We start from the raw sequence: 21,751 nt of genomic DNA on the forward strand, positions 1-21,751 counted from the left end.
GGCAATCATAATAAACTAAAATTATTATTATTTTTTAAATTTCGGCAACAAAAGAGCAATGTTGTGATAAGTCATAACACTCACCTATTTTATTGTTTGGTAAAGTTAAAAATTTTAATCTTGACTTTTATCCAAAGGCACTGAAATGTATATTTTTGAGGTTGAGAGTCATAAAATGCGATTAGTCTCAAAACTCAGGGGGCCAAAATGTTATTAACCTAAATTTTAAACTGAAATAGAAGAAGATAGAATAATTTTTAAATTTCCACGTGGCAAATAGATATTATTCAAGATTGGAAAAAACCTGAATCTGACCAGCACACCGAATCTGCCCCTCCTTCATCGTCCCCTTCCCCACCTGCATAATTTCCCCCGGAATTTATTGAACTTCTTTAATCATTTCGCCCACAAACTCTCCACCGATCCAAAACTTCACACGCACAAACACGTTTTACTGCGTGTCCGCCTATACATACACATTTCTGTATCTACACATATTTTTTAAAAATATTAAAATAAATAAGATCTCCAAAACTGCAGTAATAAATGTCGAGCGACAGTGATGACGAAGACGAGCTCCTGCAGATCGCGTTGCGCGAGCAGGCCGAGCGCGATCTCAATTACCGCAAGCCGTCTTCTCAACAACAACCTGCGAAGCCTGTTCGGAATTACGTCCAGCCAGCGCCACAGCGAGCTCCGGCGCCGGCGGCGGTGGCGGCTGGGAGGAATTCGAGTTTGAATTCGAATGTAGCGACGGGAAGGATGCAGCAGAAGAGTGGGAGTAGTAATAGTAATAGGAGTGGGAGTAATCAGGTGCTGCAGCAGCAGCAGCAGCAGCAGAGGAAGGTTGTGGAGGATGATGATGATTCGGAGGTGGAGATGCTTAGCATTTCGTCCGGCGATGAGGATTCCTCGTCGAAAGACAGGGCTAGGTTTGTGGGGAGAGGACGGGCTGGGAGCGGAGGAGGGAGAGGTGGGAGGGATGATGATGGGTGGGATGGTGGTGAGCCTGATTGCTGGAAGCACGTTGATGAATCTGAGGTGAAGTTTTGAGTATATACTCAGCAGTTCTTGTTGGTCCCATTTCAGAATTGTTCTGCTTCCTTTTCAGCATTCAGCTTATAGGTGTCAATTTGGTCTTGCCTTCCCCTTCCTATAACAAAAACAAAACATCCTGGATGGATTGATGTAATTTTCATGTTTTGGTGTATTTGTTTTCATTTTTGGTGATACCCCAACCTTTATGCACACTCTAGGCGTTTCAAGTAATTTGTTTTCTCATGGTTTATACCCACATCTTTTTTATTTTCTGATTTTATAATTTTGGGAGAGGTGGGAAGTTGGGGAAGGGGATGTTTGGATCAGTATTTACTGGAGTTTTTTGTGAAAATTATGGTTTTCTAATTTAAGGCCTGTATCGTGCTCAATGATAGTCTTTCGTGCTTATTAATTCTTATGAAGTGAAGTGAAGTAAGCCAACGCTGATTGGCTGGGGCTCCTTTTTGAATTAGGGGAAACTCTTTCGCCTAAACTTTAGTTAGTATACTTCATTTTGGTAAATGGCATTTTGAAATAAAACTTTTTGGCCAGTTGGGACGGCGGGTTCGTGAGATGAGGGAAACGCGAGCAGTCCCAGCTGTTCCAAAGATTGAGGCAGCTGCATTGGCTAAAAAGGGGCTTAGCAGTCTACAGTCGCTTCCACGTGGTGTTGAGTGGATAGATCCTCTTGGATTGGGGTAATGTTTTTTTGTGCTGGTAATGCTGCAGCGCACCTCTCACTGTTTGTTTCTACTCATCTGCTTTTGATTATTATGTTTCAGGATAATTAATCACAAGACATTCAGGTTGATGAGCGATTCAGGACCCCCATCATCCATGGCTGATAAAGAACCTTTAGATGCCAATGCTCGTGGTATGCAGCTTTAACTAGAACCTTCTTTACTGATGTTAACCAGAACAAGTTTATAAAAAAATCTGAACATCAGATACTAGATTGGTAAAGAAGTCTTAGCTGATATATCAGATACTTTAATATGAAATAATTTTCCTTGTCAAAAGTTGCATTTTTTTTGTTTGGTCATCTTATATTGCTTCAATAGAATTATCAAATAATCTATAAAAATTGTTTGACATTTACATTTGTCTGTTACACCAGGATGATTGTAAGTTTTGTACTCAGTGGTAACAGATCGATTTCCATATCTTTGAAAAAGAGTAGCTTTGCTATCTGGGCAATAGAGGAAGTTTGTTGCTCATATGTCTTGACAACAAATTCTTAACTTCCCATTATTTTGCAGGACTTTTCAATGTTTATTCCAATTTGAACGTAGTTAATATGTTTAGTTGGATAGAATCCCCTGATTTCAGGCTGAGTGACCTGCAAACATCTTCAGCGGAGCTAAGTAGATGTGTTGTTTGAGGACATGGAACCATTGACCAAACAATTCATGCTTATGCATTCTATACTGTTCTTACGGCTTCAGAAACTTTAAGTCCTTTTGTTGCTTTATATTTGGGGGCACGCTTCTTTAATAGGGTTTAGAACTTTAGTGCATCTTTGATCTGTCACCCTTCAGGTATGTTTGATCTTTATTGGAGTTAAGTTGTGTATATCTGCAGGTTGATTGAGGTTCATATTAAGGTATGTATGATCTTTAGTGGAGTTAAGTTGTGCATATCTGCAGGTTGTTTGAGGTTCATATTATGGTTAAGTGACAGAAGATGTTAATAGATTGTTCAGTGATACAGGACAAACCCCAAAATCTGAACTTTCCTAATGCCAGCAAATTATATGTGGGCGGAACTTAAAGAAAGCAAGAAAAAAAGGTAGAGCAGAAAGCTATAAACCTCGGCAAGGACCTTCTGGAAGTCTCAACAAGAGGCGTTAATGAAAATATCACCTTTAAAGTGTCAAAAACTGGAATAGTCTTTTTCTAAATTTGACACTATGGCAACTTGTCAGCCAGAAGGCTGGCTTCTTGTCTTATGGTGTCCTAAAAATGCTTTAGAACAAAGCAAATTGAAGTGAAGAATGGGCTCGTGGATTTTTTTTTTCTTGTATTTGTTTGCTCATTTTTGTGCCTTTTCTATTTAGTTCTATACTCGTTCCTTCCTGTTGGAGTTTTTTGCATTTGTGTATGGCAACTAAGACTAGCATCAAGGAGTATATATTAATTTTGGGAATCCCTGAGGTCAGAGGAAATATTAATTTGTTGCCTTAAAAGTGAATGTTGCTCTCATGTAAAATTTTTTGACGAGTTCCTCTTGGATGATTTAGTTGGTCCTATTTACGTGTGCATTAGCTGAGCGACATTTTTAGCACACAGTAATCTTGAGACTTGGACAAGCTTATTAATCCAACAATGTAAATGGTTATTTTTGTGTACTTTTGAAATAATGCTAGTTGAGATACTCTTTGGTTCTGTATCAAAAGAAAGGAATATAGGTATTCTTTGGTTGTCTATTTATGTGTTCTATTTCATTTCTTCTTTCACCTTTCAAATATCTTACTTCTCTCCCTTGACTTCCTTTTCTTGATCAGTAGTTAATGAGAAATTTTGCTGATCTTTAATTTCAGAATCTATCAGCATTTATTGATGCATTTTAGCTTTTAGTTGTTTTGTTTTTTAAGTATATAATATGTCATGAAATATAAGAAGTTGAGAACAAGTATTGGAGTTAATGGTTACCAAGTCTCACTGTATTACTTATTGTCAGTTGTGACACTGGGTAGTCAGTTCCTTATAATGGCTTCAATGGATATTGCAGATAGGTTAAATTATTACTCAGAGAAATTTGAGGCAAGGCTTTTTCTTTCCCGAGTACATTGTGACACTAGTGCAGCAGACTTGGAAGCTGGTGCTTTGGCTTTGAAAAATGATCTTCAAGGGCGTACACAAGCAAAAAAGCAGTTGGTGAAAGAAAATTTTGATTGTTTTGTTTCTTGTAAAACAACAATTGATGGTGAGTATTTTGCATTATCAGAATTCATTTTCATTTGCATACAAAGTCTGGATGATAATCAGACTAACTTTGCTGATAACAGATATTGAGTCAAAGTTGAAACGAATAGAAGAAGACCCAGAGGGTTCTGGGACGTCTCACTTGTTTAATTGCATACATGGAGTCACTTCAATTGCTAATCGCGCTTTTGAGTCTCTATTTGAGAGACAGGTTAGTAGGATGTTCGATACCATACTGATTTTGGAGTTTGATCCCTGTACAGATGTCCAGTTCAGGGGTCTTGATTTTCTTCTTTCACTCTATTTTTCTTATCTTCCTTTTGCAAATTGACAACTTTAATTTGCTATGTAGGCTCAAGCAGAAAAGATCAGGTCTGTGCAAGGAATGCTGCAGAGATTTCGGACTCTATTTAATTTGCCAAGCGCAATTCGTGGGAATATTAGCAAGGGTGAATATGACTTAGCAGTTCGGGAGTACAGGAAAGCGAAATCCATTGTTCTGCCTTCCCATGTACAGTATCTGTCCCTTATTGCAGAGTGTTTTCATTCTAGTTATTGGCATAATATGAGTTGCAAATTTCATTAAGTGTATCTTGTTCCTTTATTTTTCTTTTTATAGGTTTTAGTTTTCTCAGTTTGTTAACGCATATATGTGTCAAGCTCAACATCTCTTTTCTGGTCACTTGGCTTGTCAAATTAATTCAGTTTTGTTCATTGTGTGAATAAGCTGCGGACAATCACAAGTTCTATGACTTGCAATCTTTTGCTGGCTCTTATACTTGGTATAATCTTTTTCTTTTGAATTCCTCCTAACGAGGCAGATATCCTTTCTGATTACCAAGAACCTGGGAAGGCTTTGGAGAATACCATGTCTTTACCTGTCATTTAGTACTTTAATGTTTAAGGAACAGAAGTTCCTAGCCTGGTAAATAGGGATGCTAGTTGTAGGCGACAACATCTAATCTACCTTCCACCATTGTTTTGAGACTTCAGAGTGACACAAATAAATCTAGACATACTTTGATTTTGCTTTCAATTGTAAAACCTTTTGCTTTTATGTTCATATACTTGATATTGGGCAAGGACATGTCAATGGAATGGTTTTTTTGTTGAAATTAGTCATGCTTTTATCATAATTTATAGATCTTTTTTTTTTTTTAGCTGGAGCAGGGTCAAAAATTTCGATAATTGATAAAAGCATGACTAACAAAAGTTAGAGCCAGTTTATCTTATTATAGCTAATTTGTGCCTTCATTATAATGCAAAGTGAAGAATCTGTCTCTAATAAGGGATATGCATTATTGCGTCCATAACATTTGTATGCTTTTGGATATTATGTTTTATTGATAAACGTCTTGTTACGAATGTAATGAAGCATGCCTTAATGTGTAAAGAAACTACAAGTTAGATCCAATGATACTAGATGTTTCTATAAGTATGCCCTGTTTGGTTACTTACATAGCACATATTACAGGTTGGAATTCTTAAACGTGTACTTGAGGAGGTTGAAAAAGTAATGCAAGAGTTCAAGGGCATGCTTTATAAATCCATGGAAGATCCGCATATTGAACTGACAAATGTAAAGTTCTTCTATCCTACTTCTGAATTCTGTGTGCATGAACATCAGCAAAAAATAAGGATTACAATATGCTTGTTTCTTCCAAATTGTTTGTTGAAGTGAGTTTTATGCCGTGAATTGGCAAATGTGAAAATTAAAGATTGGAATGCTAGTAAGGTGTCTCATGGTTTAAGTTGGATAGTACATGCAGATATCTTTCTGAAGTGACTTAAAAATTTCTGATCATTATTACAGGAGTGTGGAATTGGCCTGCTTACTGGTAAAAATATTCTAATCAGTATTAGAGGACTGTAGAATTGGTTAAAAAAAAAAATCTGATCAGTATTAGAGGACTGTATAATTGGCCTGCTTAGTGGTTTATGGCTTGCTAATGAGTCACTTCCCCAAATAAAACTGGAATACAGTTTCTTTTGTAGTGTCACACGCATAATAACCTAAGAGAAAAGCAATATGGTTTGAGACAAGGTATTTTGTTGGTTGTGTTGGAAAAATTTATATTCTGTGGAAAGGACAGATGTGCAATGGCAGACACACATATGGCTTAGGCCCAATTTTCCTTGCATTTCATACAGTAGCTGGTTTCTGCATTGGTTGGTGAATTTCAAGATTTTGATCACAAAGAGAAAAACAAGTAGAAATTTAAATTTGAGCATAATTTGGAATGTTTAATGAACTAATTTGTGGGCCATGACCAAAACTCTTATATACTTTTTTTTTTGTTGGTAGAATAGATTCGTGAATCACTGTGATTGGGGGGAAAAATTGCTTTCTTGTCTTATAGTGGATATGTTTTACCAACAAAGCTGTGTAAATGGTCAAAGGACTAACAGTTGGGCTGGAGATTAGGCTTCTGATTTGAGGAACAATTAGTGAAGCATTACTTGTTCAGGCCAGGCCCCCCCACCCTCCCAAAAATGCGGAGGGTCAAAAGTAACTTAAAATAAGGAAGGTCAGAAATTTGTTGAAAGCAAAATAATTTCTGTATTAGTTAAAATGATCTGGCTTGTGTGTGTTTGCGTGCTGAGATCTTGTTTATATCTCCTGGCTTCTAATCATTTTATAGCTGTTGATTAATGCATCTTTGCATTTTTGGGGTGTGTAGTTCTTCATTTGGATATGTCAGAAATCCATGCACTTGCATCTACCCTGCTTTATGGAGCTGCTTGTACATACTTATATTGTCATGTTTGTTCATGCTGGTTTTGATGTTTTCTGTAGCTTGAAAACATTGTAAGGCTTTTATTGGAGCTGGAACCTGAGTCAGATCCTGTATGGCATTACCTTAGTATACAGGTGAGAAACTTCTATTCTCGTAAAATATACAACTTGCTTTCTAAATTTGTTTGGAGGATGTAGTAAAATGGTCACTTTCAAGATTGCCTGATACTTTTGGCAGAAAACAACTACTATATACATGAAGTTCCTCAGGGCAAATATGGCATTCTATGACCTATGTCCTTAGTATAATGACACAAGTACCTGATATGATTGTGGAGATTACTTCCACTGGAACTGAAGTGAACTACTTCTGTTGTGGTTTAGATTCCATCTTCCAGTAAAAAGAATTATTTGGGTGATTAATGAATAATTCTTTATTATTTAACTTGAACATTTATGTCTACTTAAAACATTAACACTTGTGGAATGCTAGATTTCTTCAACAGAATTGTTTAACTACACGGTGGTTATTGTAGACATGACAAAGGAAACCCATAGATTTGCAAATCAGGAAGCAAAATCATATTTTATGGAAACCCTATAATTGATCAATCACTATTAGTAAATCCTGTATTTTATTCTTGAACGTGATTCATCTGTTTATAAAGTCCTGTGATGTACGTAACCAGGCTATAAATTCTAGTAGTTAGATCTCAGCTTCTGAAAGAAATCATTCAAAATAGTAGCAAACTCCAATAGCTTTTTAACTGAAACTGCATGTGTCCCCTGCTGCGACATCTGGCCCAAAAGGAGAAGACTACTACTTTTGGATGGATGAATGAATTGATTTGCAAGATTCTGATGCCAAGTCGGTTAACCCATAGTAGCGCAACAAGCAAGCAGAACTCCTAAACAAAACTGAGTAATGAATAAATAAAATGAAATAAATAGGAAGAGGGAGAAAAATAACCAAAGTTCCTATAGAACATAAGGTTTTTCATATACTTCCATCAAATGTAATTTGTATAGTTGAAGTCAATGGACTTTTATGAAACTCTGGCCATTTGTCATGGGAGGTACTTGAAAAGAAGCATGAAGTGGAATGAGAAACATTTGAGTAAGAGTGCGTCCAATATATTACATTAACTTTAGTTCTTGATGTATGGTATTTATACTCATCTCTTTTGAGCGGCAACAACTTTGAACTCTTCATAATTTCAAAAGGATCTGGCAAGTCATACTGTGTTTTTGCAACTCTATAAACCACAAATTTGTCGATGCTAGTTCCACTTCCACACTGGTTGTAGAGAATTTCTTGTTTGATATACTAGTATGTAAGTTGGAAGAATTTTCTGATCACATTGAGCAGCAGGACATTTTGCTGAATTACACTATGTTGTATATTTGTCAGAATCAAAGAATTCGAGGTTTGCTTGAAAAGTGCACTGTAGATCATGAAATAAGAATGGAGGCTGTGCAGAATGCGATGCATGAAAAAGCTCTATCGGATGCAAAATGGAGGCAAATTCAAGAAGACCAGTCTGTAAGTGCAGTTTTAATGACCCTAATTGAATTTTTGTTTCTGATTGCCAATTCATTTAGAAATCCATAATGCTGACATTTTTGGATGTGTGGTTGTCAGTTGGATGCAGATGACACACATGTGGGAGATCAACAAGCACTTGGCATGATTAGCGAAGAAGTTGATGCCCTAAGAGGAAGGTACATCCGTCGGTTGACTGCTGTACTTATCCATCATGTACCTGCCTTTTGGAAAGTAGCCCTTGCTGTTTCTACGGGGAAATTTGCTAAGGTTTTCATCTTTTATCCCGATGCTTCATTGATTATCAATTATAGAGTGGATCTCTTGAAAATTTTTTCTTTTGAATTGGCCTGTGGGTCTAGCGACATCATCAAATTTTGATTTTTATTTTCTTATAATATTCTTCATTTCTGATTTGATGCTTGCGGCATGGTTAAGAGTTGCAGTTTTCTTCTATTTTCTTTTCCTTTAATTGCTAAGCTTATTGCTGGATAAAGGAAATCTCGAGTAATTTTTTTTCAAGACTATAATTGATATATTTCTTGAATATTTAGCATCTTAATTTCTAGTTTTATCTGTAAACTTTAGAGAACAGTGTTAGTGTTTAGCCAGAAGGTTATTCCTAAACGTGAAAGGTTTAAATGGATGTTGAGATTAAATGATTTTTTAATTTTTACAGGTATTGGTATTAAGTTCTTTCTTCTGTGATATTTGGAAAGAAAAGCACAATGACATATTTTTAAGCCTTTATGTTTTCCCGTTGCATGAATCCATATACCCTGAATGGAAGAGTTCTCCCTTAAACTTATAACATTTTTTGTACCTGAGTAACTTAATTTGTAAATGTTGGGCTTGAGACTATCTAGCATGTGTATTTTTTGGAATTATGATTGTGGGAATTCACATTTTCTTCAACAAGATAGCATGAGACTAGATGGATTGGAGCTTACCAGGTAAAGCTTGAGGATACTTGGAGTTTTGCCACCAGTTCTCCACAAGTACATGTTGGCCTAAGGATTTAAACTGAACTAAAATAAAGAAAAAATTACCATACCATTAGCATATTATATATATATGTGTGTGTGTGTGTGTATTGTTTTCTTGTTTGTTTTACTAATTCAAAGGTCAATTGCATTTCCATCTTTCTCAAATATTAGAATTCTTTGTCATTATGAAAGGATTCCAATGTCATGACGTGATCTTGAGTAGAACATCTACATTTTCTTTGTTGTGTTGATATGCTAATCCGCTGTTGAAAGCTTGGTATTTAAATTTTCATAGCTTACTAGGAATAAATCAACCTTGAAATTTTATGTGATTGTATCTCTGTTTCTTATTTCGAGTCTTCAGAACTATCTTCTGATTCAAGCACTAATAACTATGCAAATAAAATTCAGGAAAAAGTTGCTGATGGAAAGTACTCAAGTCATTCTCTTGATGAAGTTGCTGGGATGATACGCAATACTTTATCAGCTTATGAGTCTAAGGTAAGATTTTCGTAGTAAATTCATTGAAGAAGTGTAATGTGCTCAAGTGCATATTTACCACCACACTGGACATTGATGTGGAATATTTAAGTAAACTCAGATAAAAATTTATAGGTCAAGATGGATGAAGAAGGGGACACATTAGTCATGTAGGTTAATAGACTTTACGGTTTAGTAAAGGCCCAAGAGGTGCACTGGGGTCAAATTTGATGTTCAAGGGAAAGACTGCAACACTACTGCTTCTCCCTTAAATGATCAAAGGCCAAAATACTTTTAATGACACACGTCTTCAACATGCAAATGACTATTGTAGCTCTTACACTAACATAAAGGCAATGAACTGATCATACAAAAGAATCATGTATATCAGCAGTCTCTGCCTGCCCTTCTGGTGACAAGCAGAATCTTGAATACAGCAGTTACAGTGAAGATGTTTAGGCATAGTTTATTTATACTTTTACGAACCATACCTGAGAGTAAAAAGAGAGAAAAGATTTAGGAGAAAATGAGACTTTCTTCCCCCCTTTTTCCTCTGTCATTTCAGTTTCTAGATGACTTTCAAGCCCTTTCCCTCTGTTGAAGGTGCAATGCCACCATAGTGGAGTACTCTTTGAGGACATTGTATATTTTGAAATGAAAGGAACTAGATTTTGTTATCAAAGCAGGAGTCTTGACTCTTGAAAACACATTCAAACATTTTTATTTATTTTCCATATGTCAAGGTGCCACTTGACCTGGTTGAAAGCCATTGCATCCCTTTCCAATCATCTGTGTGGAGTGTTGCTGATGAAACTTAAACATTCAGTAAATGTTTGGCACTTCCTCCTTAGCTCAGGCATCACATCAGCCACATAAGAAACTTTATTTCTCGAGCTTAACTTGTTTGAGCTGAAGTGTCACTGGCTGTACAAATTCAAGGGATAAGTTGGTTATCTCGGCTATTATATATTGTGCGCTTAACCTGTTTTTAAGGTTCATGTTGGTCTATCCAAGTACATTTTATTATATGCATAACCTGTTATTTTAGGTCAGTTAAGCATTTATGCTCTTTAGAGGATGTTTCTTCTGATTGTTCCTTGTTTTTAGCATTCTTCCTTCAAACGCTTGAATATTAGATGAAAACACCCTTAAATGTTCAAAGTACTTGTCCAGGTTCTCAACACATTCCGTGACCTTGAAGACTCCAATGTTCTTCGGCCATCACTGATTGCATCTCTAAAAGAGATATCTAAAGCATGCCAAGCTTTCGAAGCAAAAGAATCAGCACCTTCTATTGCTGGTATTCGCATATCCTCTTTTTCTTCAGGTTATTATCTTTGAAATTGTTTTAATGTATTTTGTAATAATCTACAGTAACAGTTCTCCGAGCGCTTCAGTGTGAGATTACAAAAATATACATTCTACGGCTCTGCTCATGGATGCGAACTTCAACAGAAGAGATATCGAAAGATGAATCTTGGGTGCCTGTGTCTATTTTGGAAAGGAATAAATCTCCTTACACTATCTCTTCCCTGCCTCTGGCATTTCGTGCATTTATTGTGTCAGCAATGGATCAGATCAATGAGTAAGTATGAAAATATTTCTTTGTTACTTGTTATTGGAGAGAATTTCCCTACTTTGCTAGAAAATTCTTCAACCGTTGTAGAATTGGGTTAGATCATGAATTACAGAGGTATTGTAAATTTTATCTTGAAGTCCCTGAGGTGAGACACCTCGATATGCATAAAGATTAATTATTGCCCTTTTCTTGGTTATGTTTTGTATGTTAGTCTGCTCACGCTTGAATGGAAGCACCTACAATCCAATACCATAGGACTTCTAAGATCTTCACCATTGCCACACTGCTAGACTGCTGCTCCCTTGCCCTTCTCCCCGAGCCTATTCTAACCCCATCCCACCTCATCCATGCACCCAACCCATGCAATAGAAAGGAAGGTGCGGGCCCGGGGGGGGGGGGGAGGTGAGAATGCAGAAGTGTATAGGACGCATGGAGTTGCAGGGGTTTTTTTTTTTTTGGTGAATGTTTGAAAGTATGTTTGAGATTATTATGAACTTGGTCCATTCTGAACGTCTTAGCATCTAACAATGTTTGCAACTGTCTTATTTCGTATCATCCTTGTAATGCAGTTATTTAATTTTTAACCTTTTAGGATGATTCAGTCTCTGAAGAATGAGGCGACGAGGTCAGAAGACATCTTTTTGCATCTTCAAGAAATACAAGAATCTGTTAGAATTGCCTTTCTAAACTGTTTGCTGGATTTTAATGGTATGAACATAAGTTGATGCTTCATTGGTGGAAATCATAGCCGAAAAAATGGAACCTTAATTAGTGTAATTTCTGATTGTATTAGTTCATCTGGAGCAAATTGGCAGCGAGCTTGCAGAGAACAGAACAAGCAAAGGAAGTCCAGGTTTTGTAAATGGTTATTCTAGTGAATTTCAAGAGAAATCATTTGATCCCCTTCCAGGAAGTGTCACCGATGCACATCAACAGCTGCTGATGGTCCTGAGCAATATTGGATACTGCAAAGATGAACTTGCTCGTGAATTACACGTCAAGTACAAACAGATATGGCTCCCTCCAAGGTAGTTAAATAGTCCGTTGACTTGAATGTTTCCTGGGACCAAAACTTCTCTTATGTTTTGTGTGATACTAGGCTTCTCTGTTGTGTGTAAATCATTTTTAAATTGACTAGTGCGACCCAGAAAGAGGGTTGATGCAATTGCTAGCAATATGGTTGTGAATGACTTGTCTAAGCTGGATTGAATGTGGCATTTATATTTTTTGTTACATTTGCACAATTTTTTTCATCCACATTGGTCGAGGCAATATTTTGTTTGGGTTGTCTTTCAATCAATCTATAAATCCACTAATATCTGCTTATCATGATTTTCAATTAGTTTGCTAGTGTTCTCCCAACCGTTACCCCCTGCAAAGCAGATGGCAAGGAAAAATGTCTAAAGAAGAAGAGATTGCTAGCCTCTTCCTATGTAGTCTGAATGATAATCCTGAGTAACCTTTCCTAGGACACAAGAAAAAGTATCGGATTATCAGCCAGAGCAGAATTAGAAATTTACAACCCTTTTCTCCTCTATTTGTGGGATGCACATGTGTACTCTTTATTATACCTCTTTCGAAGTTCTTATTATGTTGGGTAATGGTTGAGTCATGCTGGAAAGGTAGCTTTTCTGATTCAAACTTGTGGTTGCACTTGTGACGGTGGGCTAATTTATCCATGTTCATTAGGGTAAAAGATGAGGAGGACACTGACATTCAAGAGTTGATTATGTCTTTCTCTGGACTTGAAGAAAAGGTGCTTGCACAGTATACTCTTGCAAAGGTATGAGCATTTACAAATCTTTGGATGCCTTTAAAAATTGTACAGCTGTATTCTCCAGTACCTGATCTTCTATATGCACCTACTGCTTTGTCTAATTGATGGAACTTACAGTTTAAATTTTATTTTTTTTGAGTTAAAACTTAAACTTGTAGTTGTTTGATTCTGTGGTGGACAGTAGTAGAATATTAATATGAGATGACCATTTTATCATCAGTTATATATGGAATCAGAAGTGTGCAGCTTCCTTGGCCTGCTTGCGATTGCGATCCTGTTTAGATGGGAAGATGGTTAGTGAGGTTCAGGAAACACAATCTGTTCCCATGGCTGAAAAGATAACTGTAGTGAGAAAATTAGCAGGATAAGAAACTCTGTCTAATATAATCTTTGCTGTTGGAGCAAGTGTCCATGTCCAGTGGATACTCATCTGACTGTCATGCATTTATCCATTATCCTTACTCCAACTAGGTTTTTGAGGAACTTGGAGACATGTATCTATCTTTAGTGTAAAAATTGATGACTGGTCATGTAGGCTATCTGTGCACACACAGTTCTTCATTTTTTTTTTCACTTTGTTACCCCTATTTTGGATCAAATCTGAGATGTTTTTGTTGTTGTGGGTCAAATGAGTTGGTAGAAGATGTCATTGCACAAATGACGAAGTGAGACGAAACAAGGGTGAATTAAAACTATATCAAAATCTTCTTGACCTAATATATATAGACAAACACACACGTAAATGTATTTTTGGTTCTGTTAACATGTTCAGATCTGCCTTTCTACTAAAAGCGACAATGTTCTTTTAGGAATTAATTGACCTTCCCATCAAAGTAACTGTTGATGAGTTAATTTATACTGCAACCATGACAACTAAGATTGTCCAAGAAAAACACACTGCTACTTTTTGTGCCTGCCTCGTAAAGATTTACTGAAATTTATAGAATATTGTATCTTGAGGATTGGGCTTATTGTATAACCTTTATATTCTTTTATTGAAGCTAATCTTAAATCCAGAAGTATTTTTTTATGTGCTACCATAAAGGTGAGGTCCCATTGCAAGCTTGTAACAAAATGCATATTCAAGAAATCTGGTAAGAGGGAAAAAAAAATCGATGGACATGCATAGACTTTATATGTTTGAACCTTGCAAAACTTTTAGTTGTGAAGGATAAATTGGAGTGCATATAGAGCTTGGCAAGCGGTTGAATATGATAGCAAAATTAAATGGGTCTGGTTTAACTCTCTCATGTATGATGGTAGCATAGTAGACAACTCCATTTCTTCCTATTATTAATGCTGGACCTCCTTGCACTGGAATTTTTTTTTTTGGGTCAACTGTTTGTCTTAGACAAACTTGATCAGAACAGCTGCTGTGAACTATTTGCTGGATGCTGGAATTCAATGGGGCGGAGCACCTACTGTCAAAGTGAGCACACGCTTTATTCTCCTCTTGACTTTTGTTTCTTTTAGGTTTCAAAGACATGTTTGTTTAATTACTTTTCTGTATGCTTGCAGGGTGTGCGAGATGTGACTGTGGAGTTGCTGCACACTCTGGTGGCTGTGCATGCTGAGGTACTTTTACATGCTTTTCCAGGCTCATTGAAAACCTTTCTGTTATGATGTATGCCTAGCTGATGGTTCTTGTTGGTTCTATGTCTTGGCTTTATGGACCATAAGGAACCAAAAATAGTCAAGTCTGCAGTTTCGCTGACAATTTGGTGGATATTCTCAAGAAAAACTAATTGTTAAATATTCTGACATGTTATGCCAAATCATTCTTTTAATTCTCAATTGCAGGTTTTTGCTTGTTGTAAGCCTTTATTGGATAAGACACTTGGTATCCTTGTTGAAGGCCTGATTGACACTTTCCTGAGCATTTTCCATGAGAACAAGATGAAAGATTTTAGGGCATTGGATGCAAATGGTTTCTGTCAGCTGATGCTTGAGGTGAATTGATAATTGTTCTTTTAGTTCTTTTTAATACAAATTTTGTAATTTTTATTGATGTAAGGCACTGAGCTTTATGAGGTTAGAAGGCCATACACTCCATCAAGTTGTTAAAGTGATATAACCCCACAAGGAACACCCCTTGCTCAAACACTTCCCCAATCCTTAGCCTTTACAAATTCTTGTAAATGTGTCTTCAACGCAATAACTAATTATGTCTGCTACCCATGTTGTAGATATTTCCCATGCAGTTGTTAGTCGGTTCGGTTCATTATGATCTAATGCCAATTGAAAGTGGTAGAATGCAATGGACTGACAACTTGTTTCAGTTTTTCACTTCATTTTCTGTGGGAGGCTTGTGGGATGGTGAACTGGGAGGGGAAAAGGGTAGAAGGGAAATATAAGTAGAAAGGGGAAAACTACCAGAAAAGGAAAGACACTAGTGTATTTTACCTTAACGGACGTTGTTGAAAGTTATAAAGAACTTTTGCAAACAAAAGAAACAGAACTTGAATTTCATGGTGTATTCTTGTTCGGTGTTAATTAGCCATATTCAATTTCTCTCTCCATGATGCTTCAGAATATTGTTTATTCTAACAGTTGAATATGGTCTTGAACTTTCTGCAGCTGGAGTATTTTGAGACAATATTGAATCCATATTTTACTTCAGATGCAAGAGAATCTCTGAAGTCTTTACAAGGAGATCTATTGGAAAAAGCAACTGAGAGCGTCTCAGAAACTGTTGAAACTCCAAGTCATCAACGTCGTCCTACACGTGGAAGTGATGATGTCATGGCTGATGAAAGGCAGCAAGGAATGACTGTCTCTCCAGATGACCTAATAGTAAGGAACTCTCTGTTTTTCTTGCAACATTCTTGGTCCTCTTGGCCAGGAGTTTATGCTTTTTTTTTTATGTTTCAGATGTTTGCTTTCGCTTCAAATCTTCCCCCCTACATGACAGTTACTTTGCTTCATGATCAACTCATACCTTGAATGATGATTTTCATAATAATTGTGCGCCAGGCTTTCTTTTTGGTTCGATGCTTATGAAAAATGATATTATTAATTTTTTTGTTCTTGCTTCCAAATTGGCTTTCATTCTTATAGGCGCTTGCCCAGCAGTATAGTGCCGAGCTCCTTCAAGCTGAACTTGAGAGGACGCGTATTAATACAGCATGTTTTGTGGAATCAATTCCTCTAGACTCGGTTCCAGAATCAGCAAAAGCAGCTTATGCTTCTTTTAGAGGGCCAATGGACTCTTTTAGAGGAGGAATGGATTCTCCCAGTCGAAATTTTAGAAGCTCTCAATCTTTTGGGTCCCCAAGTTTCTCCAGGCATAGGCGTAGATGATTACCTTTGTGATTCTTGTTTAATTCTTTTTCAACCGCATTCTGTAATTTGTTGTATTCTAGTTAATTCATAAATCCTTCCTGGAAAAGAAATCCCACTACCAAATTTTCCTAGCTGGCCCTGTCTATCCTCCTCCCATTTTGCATCAAGAGCATGATTTTGTACGAGTTTTTATTACGCCTGGATTGTTACAGATTGATGAAACTGTAAAATATTTCTCTGTTGGCCAATTTGTGAATTGAGAGCTGTTTGATTGGAGTTGGGGACTCTTGCCCTATAAAATTTGACTCGTGTACCTGATCTGTTTATTGCAGTCATCTTAAATCAACTAGTAAGGCTACGAGGAGTACTACCACAACCGTTTTCAATAGCCAACATGATGAACGTATAGTTAAATGGAGAGAGCCCAAATCAACATCTTCCCAAACATAGGTTCAATCGATGAACTAAGATTTGATTGTACAATCCAACCAAAAACAAAAATTTTTTTTTTTCTTGAATTCAAATCTCATTCCATTGATCATTGCTGAATCTGCTTCAAGTCAGTCATTCTAAAACTGACAAATAATGAAAAAGCAAGCAATACAGTAGTAGTAGTAATACGACACTAATGAAGAGGAGAGAAGATCCTCCTCTTCCTCAAGCTGTCCTAAGCGGTGGCGACACCAAGATAACGCCATCTCCTCTTACAAAGAGAAACGGAACATTACGCTTTGTGGTCTGCAGCAGATAACATACCAATGTTAGAAAGCAGCGTACAGATAAACAGAACCTTTTTTTGTTTCTTAAGAAACTCAATTTAATACATCATTTGCAACACACTTCCTTTTACCCAAATAAAAGCACAATTCTTCCACTTAAAATTTTGGTTGATCAGTGTAATTCAAAAAAAAAAAAATCTGGGGTATATTTTGGAACTAGTGATGGCCATTTTCATACAAGTATAAGCAAGATGTTGCTTTTAAGTAACACTGCTCTCATTAGGAAAAATCTGCTCGCACCAGAGCTCTACGTGATGTTGCTCTCTGTCTTCTTTTGTCTATATTTGCCCGTTTATATGGGGGAAGCAACACATTGGTTCTGAGCAAGCATGGAGAAACTTATGTTCTATGTACATACACAAAGCAGTACACACATTTAAGCCACAGATTTGACTGGTCTGCATGTACAAAAAAAAATCAATTACTATTCAGATTTTTTTTGTATCTTGCAGCAATCCTATTTCGTCAACTCGTTTTACAAATTATTGGGTCATCAGTGCCTTGATATAGGGACCAAGAGTATAAATTAGAGACTAACTCCTCTCATGTCATACCTGCCTAGAGAGAATCTTCACAATATGGAACTTCGCATTTTTTACCTTCTAATCTTGTGCTTGCAGCAATTTATGCACTTGCATTCATCCTGGCTAACTATAATTTATTTTAATCATTTATGTATCCTTGTGTCATGACATGGATGTGATAGAAGTGGTCAGTCGGCACAGTCATACTAGATAGATATCTCATATTGAATGATAGTTTCCTCAAGGGAGCAACAGAAGTAATGCTTCAACAAAACAAGGTACTTGGTGAAGAAGCCAATAGTGAAAACTTGCATAGTCAGCTATCTCTATGCCATGAAAGTGAAATTGCTAATCAGCTACGTTAGATAGGAGTGAGACTATAAGCAATCTTTTTTCATATCAATAGAAGGAAGAATTTCATCTTCCCAGCTCCATTCTCTTGCCTAAAATCCCATTTACTATGTCCCAAAATCTTATTAACTCTATTTCCTTCTGTTAACATAATCTATCAAGTTGTAAACCCCTTCTACTTTCTTTCCTTCTGTCAAACCTACTTATCATGCATTTACGGTTCATACTTTAGACAGGGCGGCAGTTAAACCGCTCAAGGCATCAAAAGAAAAAACACAAATTAAGCAACACAAAATAAAAGTATGCTTACCCTGACAATCTCCTCATAAGTCTCGTCATCAATCTCCACTGTTGTAACAACTTCTTCAACATCGCCAAGTATCATGTTTAGATGCTGATCATAGGCCTGAAAATTTTCCAACACAGAGAATAATATGAATTGCAGGACAGCGTGGATTATATACTTAACATATTTATCAGAAGAGCGGCAAATAATTAAAAATAGAATAAATCTACGGTTTGTATAGAAATCCAGTTACCTTGAAATCTGCATGAGGAAAGTAAGCAAGTCCAAGAGGCATGAGATGGCTAACAACAATCTCTAATTCCGTCACCACAAACATCACATTGCATAATCTCAAACAGTGTACCCAGATCCCATTCTCAAAGATCTGGTCAATATGGGCTTAGAAGGACTATATGCAGCAGCCTCACCATATACTGACTAATTAGAATGATTAAAACTTTTTTCAATCATCAACCCAGGACATAATTTTATAGTCAATACATCACCGGAAACAAAGGTGAATTTTAAGAAGTTTGCAGACTGCAGTCAGGTAAATAAACCCCATAAACTCAGAAAACCCACATACTCTTTCTTCTCTTTCCTCCCCTTTCCACCATGACAAAATCTCTGAAATAGTATAGCTCGACTGCCCAAAAATAGATTTTTCTCTCTTCTTCTTTTTATTTGTTTTCACTCTACTGCTTAATAGCGAAGTACTCCTCTTAGAAAAAGAGTTTGCTTCAAAATTACCAAACGGCAAACAAATAAATCAATCAATCAATTGAATCCATGTTGTCTACGTGAACGTCTCCACAGACATTAAATTACATTCTTTTGACTTCTTTCTTCCTTTTAATTGATTCTACAGTCTTTAATTTCCTATCGAACCCAAAAGGGTTTGCTGTAAAATCGCCAAAATTGAAAAAGAAAATCATCAAAAGCAGAACTTTGACCCAATCCAAGTGAATCCACTGCAGAATGTTACATAAAAACATAAAATACTACTTTCTTGGCTTCTTTTTTTTTTTTTCTTTTTTTCCTCTTTCTTCCATTCGATGTGGCTTAAAAAAATGCTGAATCACAAATTACTCGTAAAACCCAAAGGGTATGCTCCCAAAAATCAAAAACAAAACTTTAATCGAACCCAGTTGAGCGAGCTTCTGCACATACAAATGCATACAAACAAGAAAATAGGTAGCTTTTGAACACATACAAAAATAGGTAAACAAAACAAGAAACAGACCCAAATAATAATAATAATAATAAAGAAACGAAAAGAAGCATACATGGAGTTTGCCGCGGAGTTCACGGTCGTGGCGGAGCTTGACGTAGATGCGCTCGTCGAGGCTCAGTCTGATGAGGTCCAATGGCTCCTTCACTGCACTCTCTTCCTCCGTGCTCCCCATTTGTCTCCCACCTCCAATTCCCCCCTTTTTTGATGATTACACCCTTTCAGTTTGTATTTTGCTATGTTGCCTTTGGTTCTATGCTACCACTTAGTAACCAAAACTACGACCCTCTTTGGTCTTTTACTAAATAACAACATTAACCCTCCTAATACTTGGAGTATGTGGATTTGTGTGCACACTTTGAAGTTACTACTATTTGACCCTCAAAGGAAAAAAAAAAGTTACTACTACTTGTAATTTGTAAACTATTTTTTGTGCAAGGTGAAAATTTTAGACACTATTCAATGAGGTTTTAGACCTAAGTGAAAATTAAATTATGCTAATGTAATGTGATTTCCTAGCTACAATACTTGTGTCAAAGGCCAATTATTGTCCAATAATGTTATGTTTTGATATGGATGGAATGATCAAAATTGAGAATATGGTTTTGGTTTTTTACCCTTTTAACTCCTTAATCAAAGCACATGTATTCTTTAGAGTGTGAATATTCTTTAGACGAGAGTGTCAATATGCCGTTCATGATGTGAAGTTGAATTTTTTTTTTTTTTTTTTGCAACTCTACTTCAGAAATTTCTAATTAAGTGTTAAATTACCTTGAAACTATGATGATGGTTTTGTAAAATAATTTTCTAACTTACATGTAAATTTTTAAGACACTAGGCTACTTATGTCCAAATTTTGTATATTTGAAATTAGGGATAATTTTGAAAACTTCTCTTGAAGTTTCTGACAATTTCACTAAATTCTTTGAAACTTTCAAAAATTGCACCTACCCCTCTTGATTTAACACTTATATTACCAAACTCAAAATAACATTGACTTGGTCAAAAATTTCAATGAATACCTTAAAATGCCTAATTGAATAAAGTTTAATTTACTTTCCCTTGTAAAATAATTTAGCACAATTATAAGGAACAAAATTCAAAATTTTCAAAACTATTCTTTTTTGTTTGGTAAGCAACTACAACAACAGAAAAAAAATTTTACTCAGATAGGCTACTTTTGATAATGCTTTACTAGAGCATAGTTTTTCCAAAGATGGAGAAGAAACTGTTGCCATAATTTTTTTAGAGTTTGTGGATTTTTTAGCATTAGAACTACCCAAAATTTATAATGGTTTTAGGCTATTTCTTTTTGAGTTATTGTTGATATTGATACCAAAGGGGAAAAAAAGGATCAGCTGAAAAATTGAATTACATTCAAAGTTGTTAAAAAGAAAAAAGTCACTAGTTCGACATTTGGTCTCGATAGAGGCTAGGAAGATATTCATAATTATGTAGTTTCACTAGCAAAATATAAAAGGGAGAAATAAAAGAGAAAAGGAAAAACTAATCGTAAAACCTACTTTTGTATAAATATAAGAAACAAGAGAGTTTCATTAATATGCTAAGGCTAGTGTCGTCGTTTTAAATAAATAGAAGAGGCAAGTGTAATTTTCAAAATCTCAAAGATCTTAGTACACGTTGTCACAAATCTTAGGGGAGGTTTTTGAAATTATCCATATAAAATTAATAATTACATCATGTTATTTTCTGGCTCAAGCAACTTTCTCATTTGGGCAGCTTTCCAAAGCAAGAAAATTCCATCCTTTTTTATTGAAAAGTACTCATATTTTGGTGATGTTAAGACCTAACGTTAGCTCTTTTAGCATATTGGGCACAAAATTGGATTGGTCAACTCCAATATCTTTCGTTCTCTCTCTCTCTCTCTCTTTTTATTTTAAAACAATGAATATGTGACAAAAATGGTTTCCTATCAATTATTCCGCATTGTACTTAAAATCAAACCAAATTGTTTTGTACAACCACAAGAACATTTGATTGATATACAGTGATTGCATCACTGCTTCATAAGTTTTAAAGTCATTTCTGGAATTGCATACGCAGCTTTTTTTTTTCTTTTTTTTTCCAATTTGATTTTCTACATCAAATGAAAAAAAAGAAAAAAAAAATTAAATCGTCGCTTGGTGTCAACTGGGTTGAGCTTGTCTTGGCCCAACTTGACTTGACCTAAAACTCAGATGTGGGCCTCATTTTAGCTCAGACTAGTCCATGAT

At 36.0% G+C, this 21,751-nt stretch overlaps 2 protein-coding genes across 2 annotated transcripts; one reads left to right on the plus strand and one right to left on the minus strand.

The window, feature by feature from the left end:
- The first annotated feature begins 384 nt into the window (after nt 1–384).
- On the plus strand, nt 385–16,622 carry LOC113713230 (exocyst complex component SEC5A). The gene is made up of 21 exons (XM_027236904.2): nt 385–1,041; nt 1,591–1,736; nt 1,821–1,912; nt 3,769–3,963; nt 4,046–4,173; nt 4,315–4,473; nt 5,437–5,541; nt 6,760–6,834; nt 8,111–8,242; nt 8,342–8,512; nt 9,640–9,729; nt 10,882–11,008; nt 11,083–11,293; nt 11,880–11,995; nt 12,081–12,315; nt 12,977–13,070; nt 14,416–14,493; nt 14,583–14,639; nt 14,865–15,014; nt 15,642–15,857; nt 16,122–16,622. Exons 1-21 carry the CDS (start codon nt 547–549, stop codon nt 16,362–16,364), a joined length of 3,315 nt encoding a protein of 1,104 aa, XP_027092705.2. The 5' UTR covers nt 385–546; the 3' UTR covers nt 16,365–16,622.
- A 161-nt stretch (nt 16,623–16,783) lies between these two features.
- LOC113713231 (sm-like protein LSM3A) lies at nt 16,784–19,761 on the minus strand. The gene is made up of 3 exons (XM_027236906.2): nt 19,573–19,761; nt 18,311–18,406; nt 16,784–17,084 (listed from the first exon to the last, which is right to left on the minus strand). Exons 1-3 carry the CDS (start codon nt 19,690–19,692, stop codon nt 17,004–17,006), a joined length of 297 nt encoding a protein of 98 aa, XP_027092707.1. The 5' UTR covers nt 19,693–19,761; the 3' UTR covers nt 16,784–17,003.
- Between the last annotated feature and the right edge of the window lie 1,990 nt (nt 19,762–21,751).

This window comes from Coffea arabica, chromosome 10c, assembly GCF_036785885.1.
Source record: "Coffea arabica cultivar ET-39 chromosome 10c, Coffea Arabica ET-39 HiFi, whole genome shotgun sequence".
Classification (NCBI taxonomy): domain Eukaryota; kingdom Viridiplantae; phylum Streptophyta; class Magnoliopsida; order Gentianales; family Rubiaceae; genus Coffea; species Coffea arabica.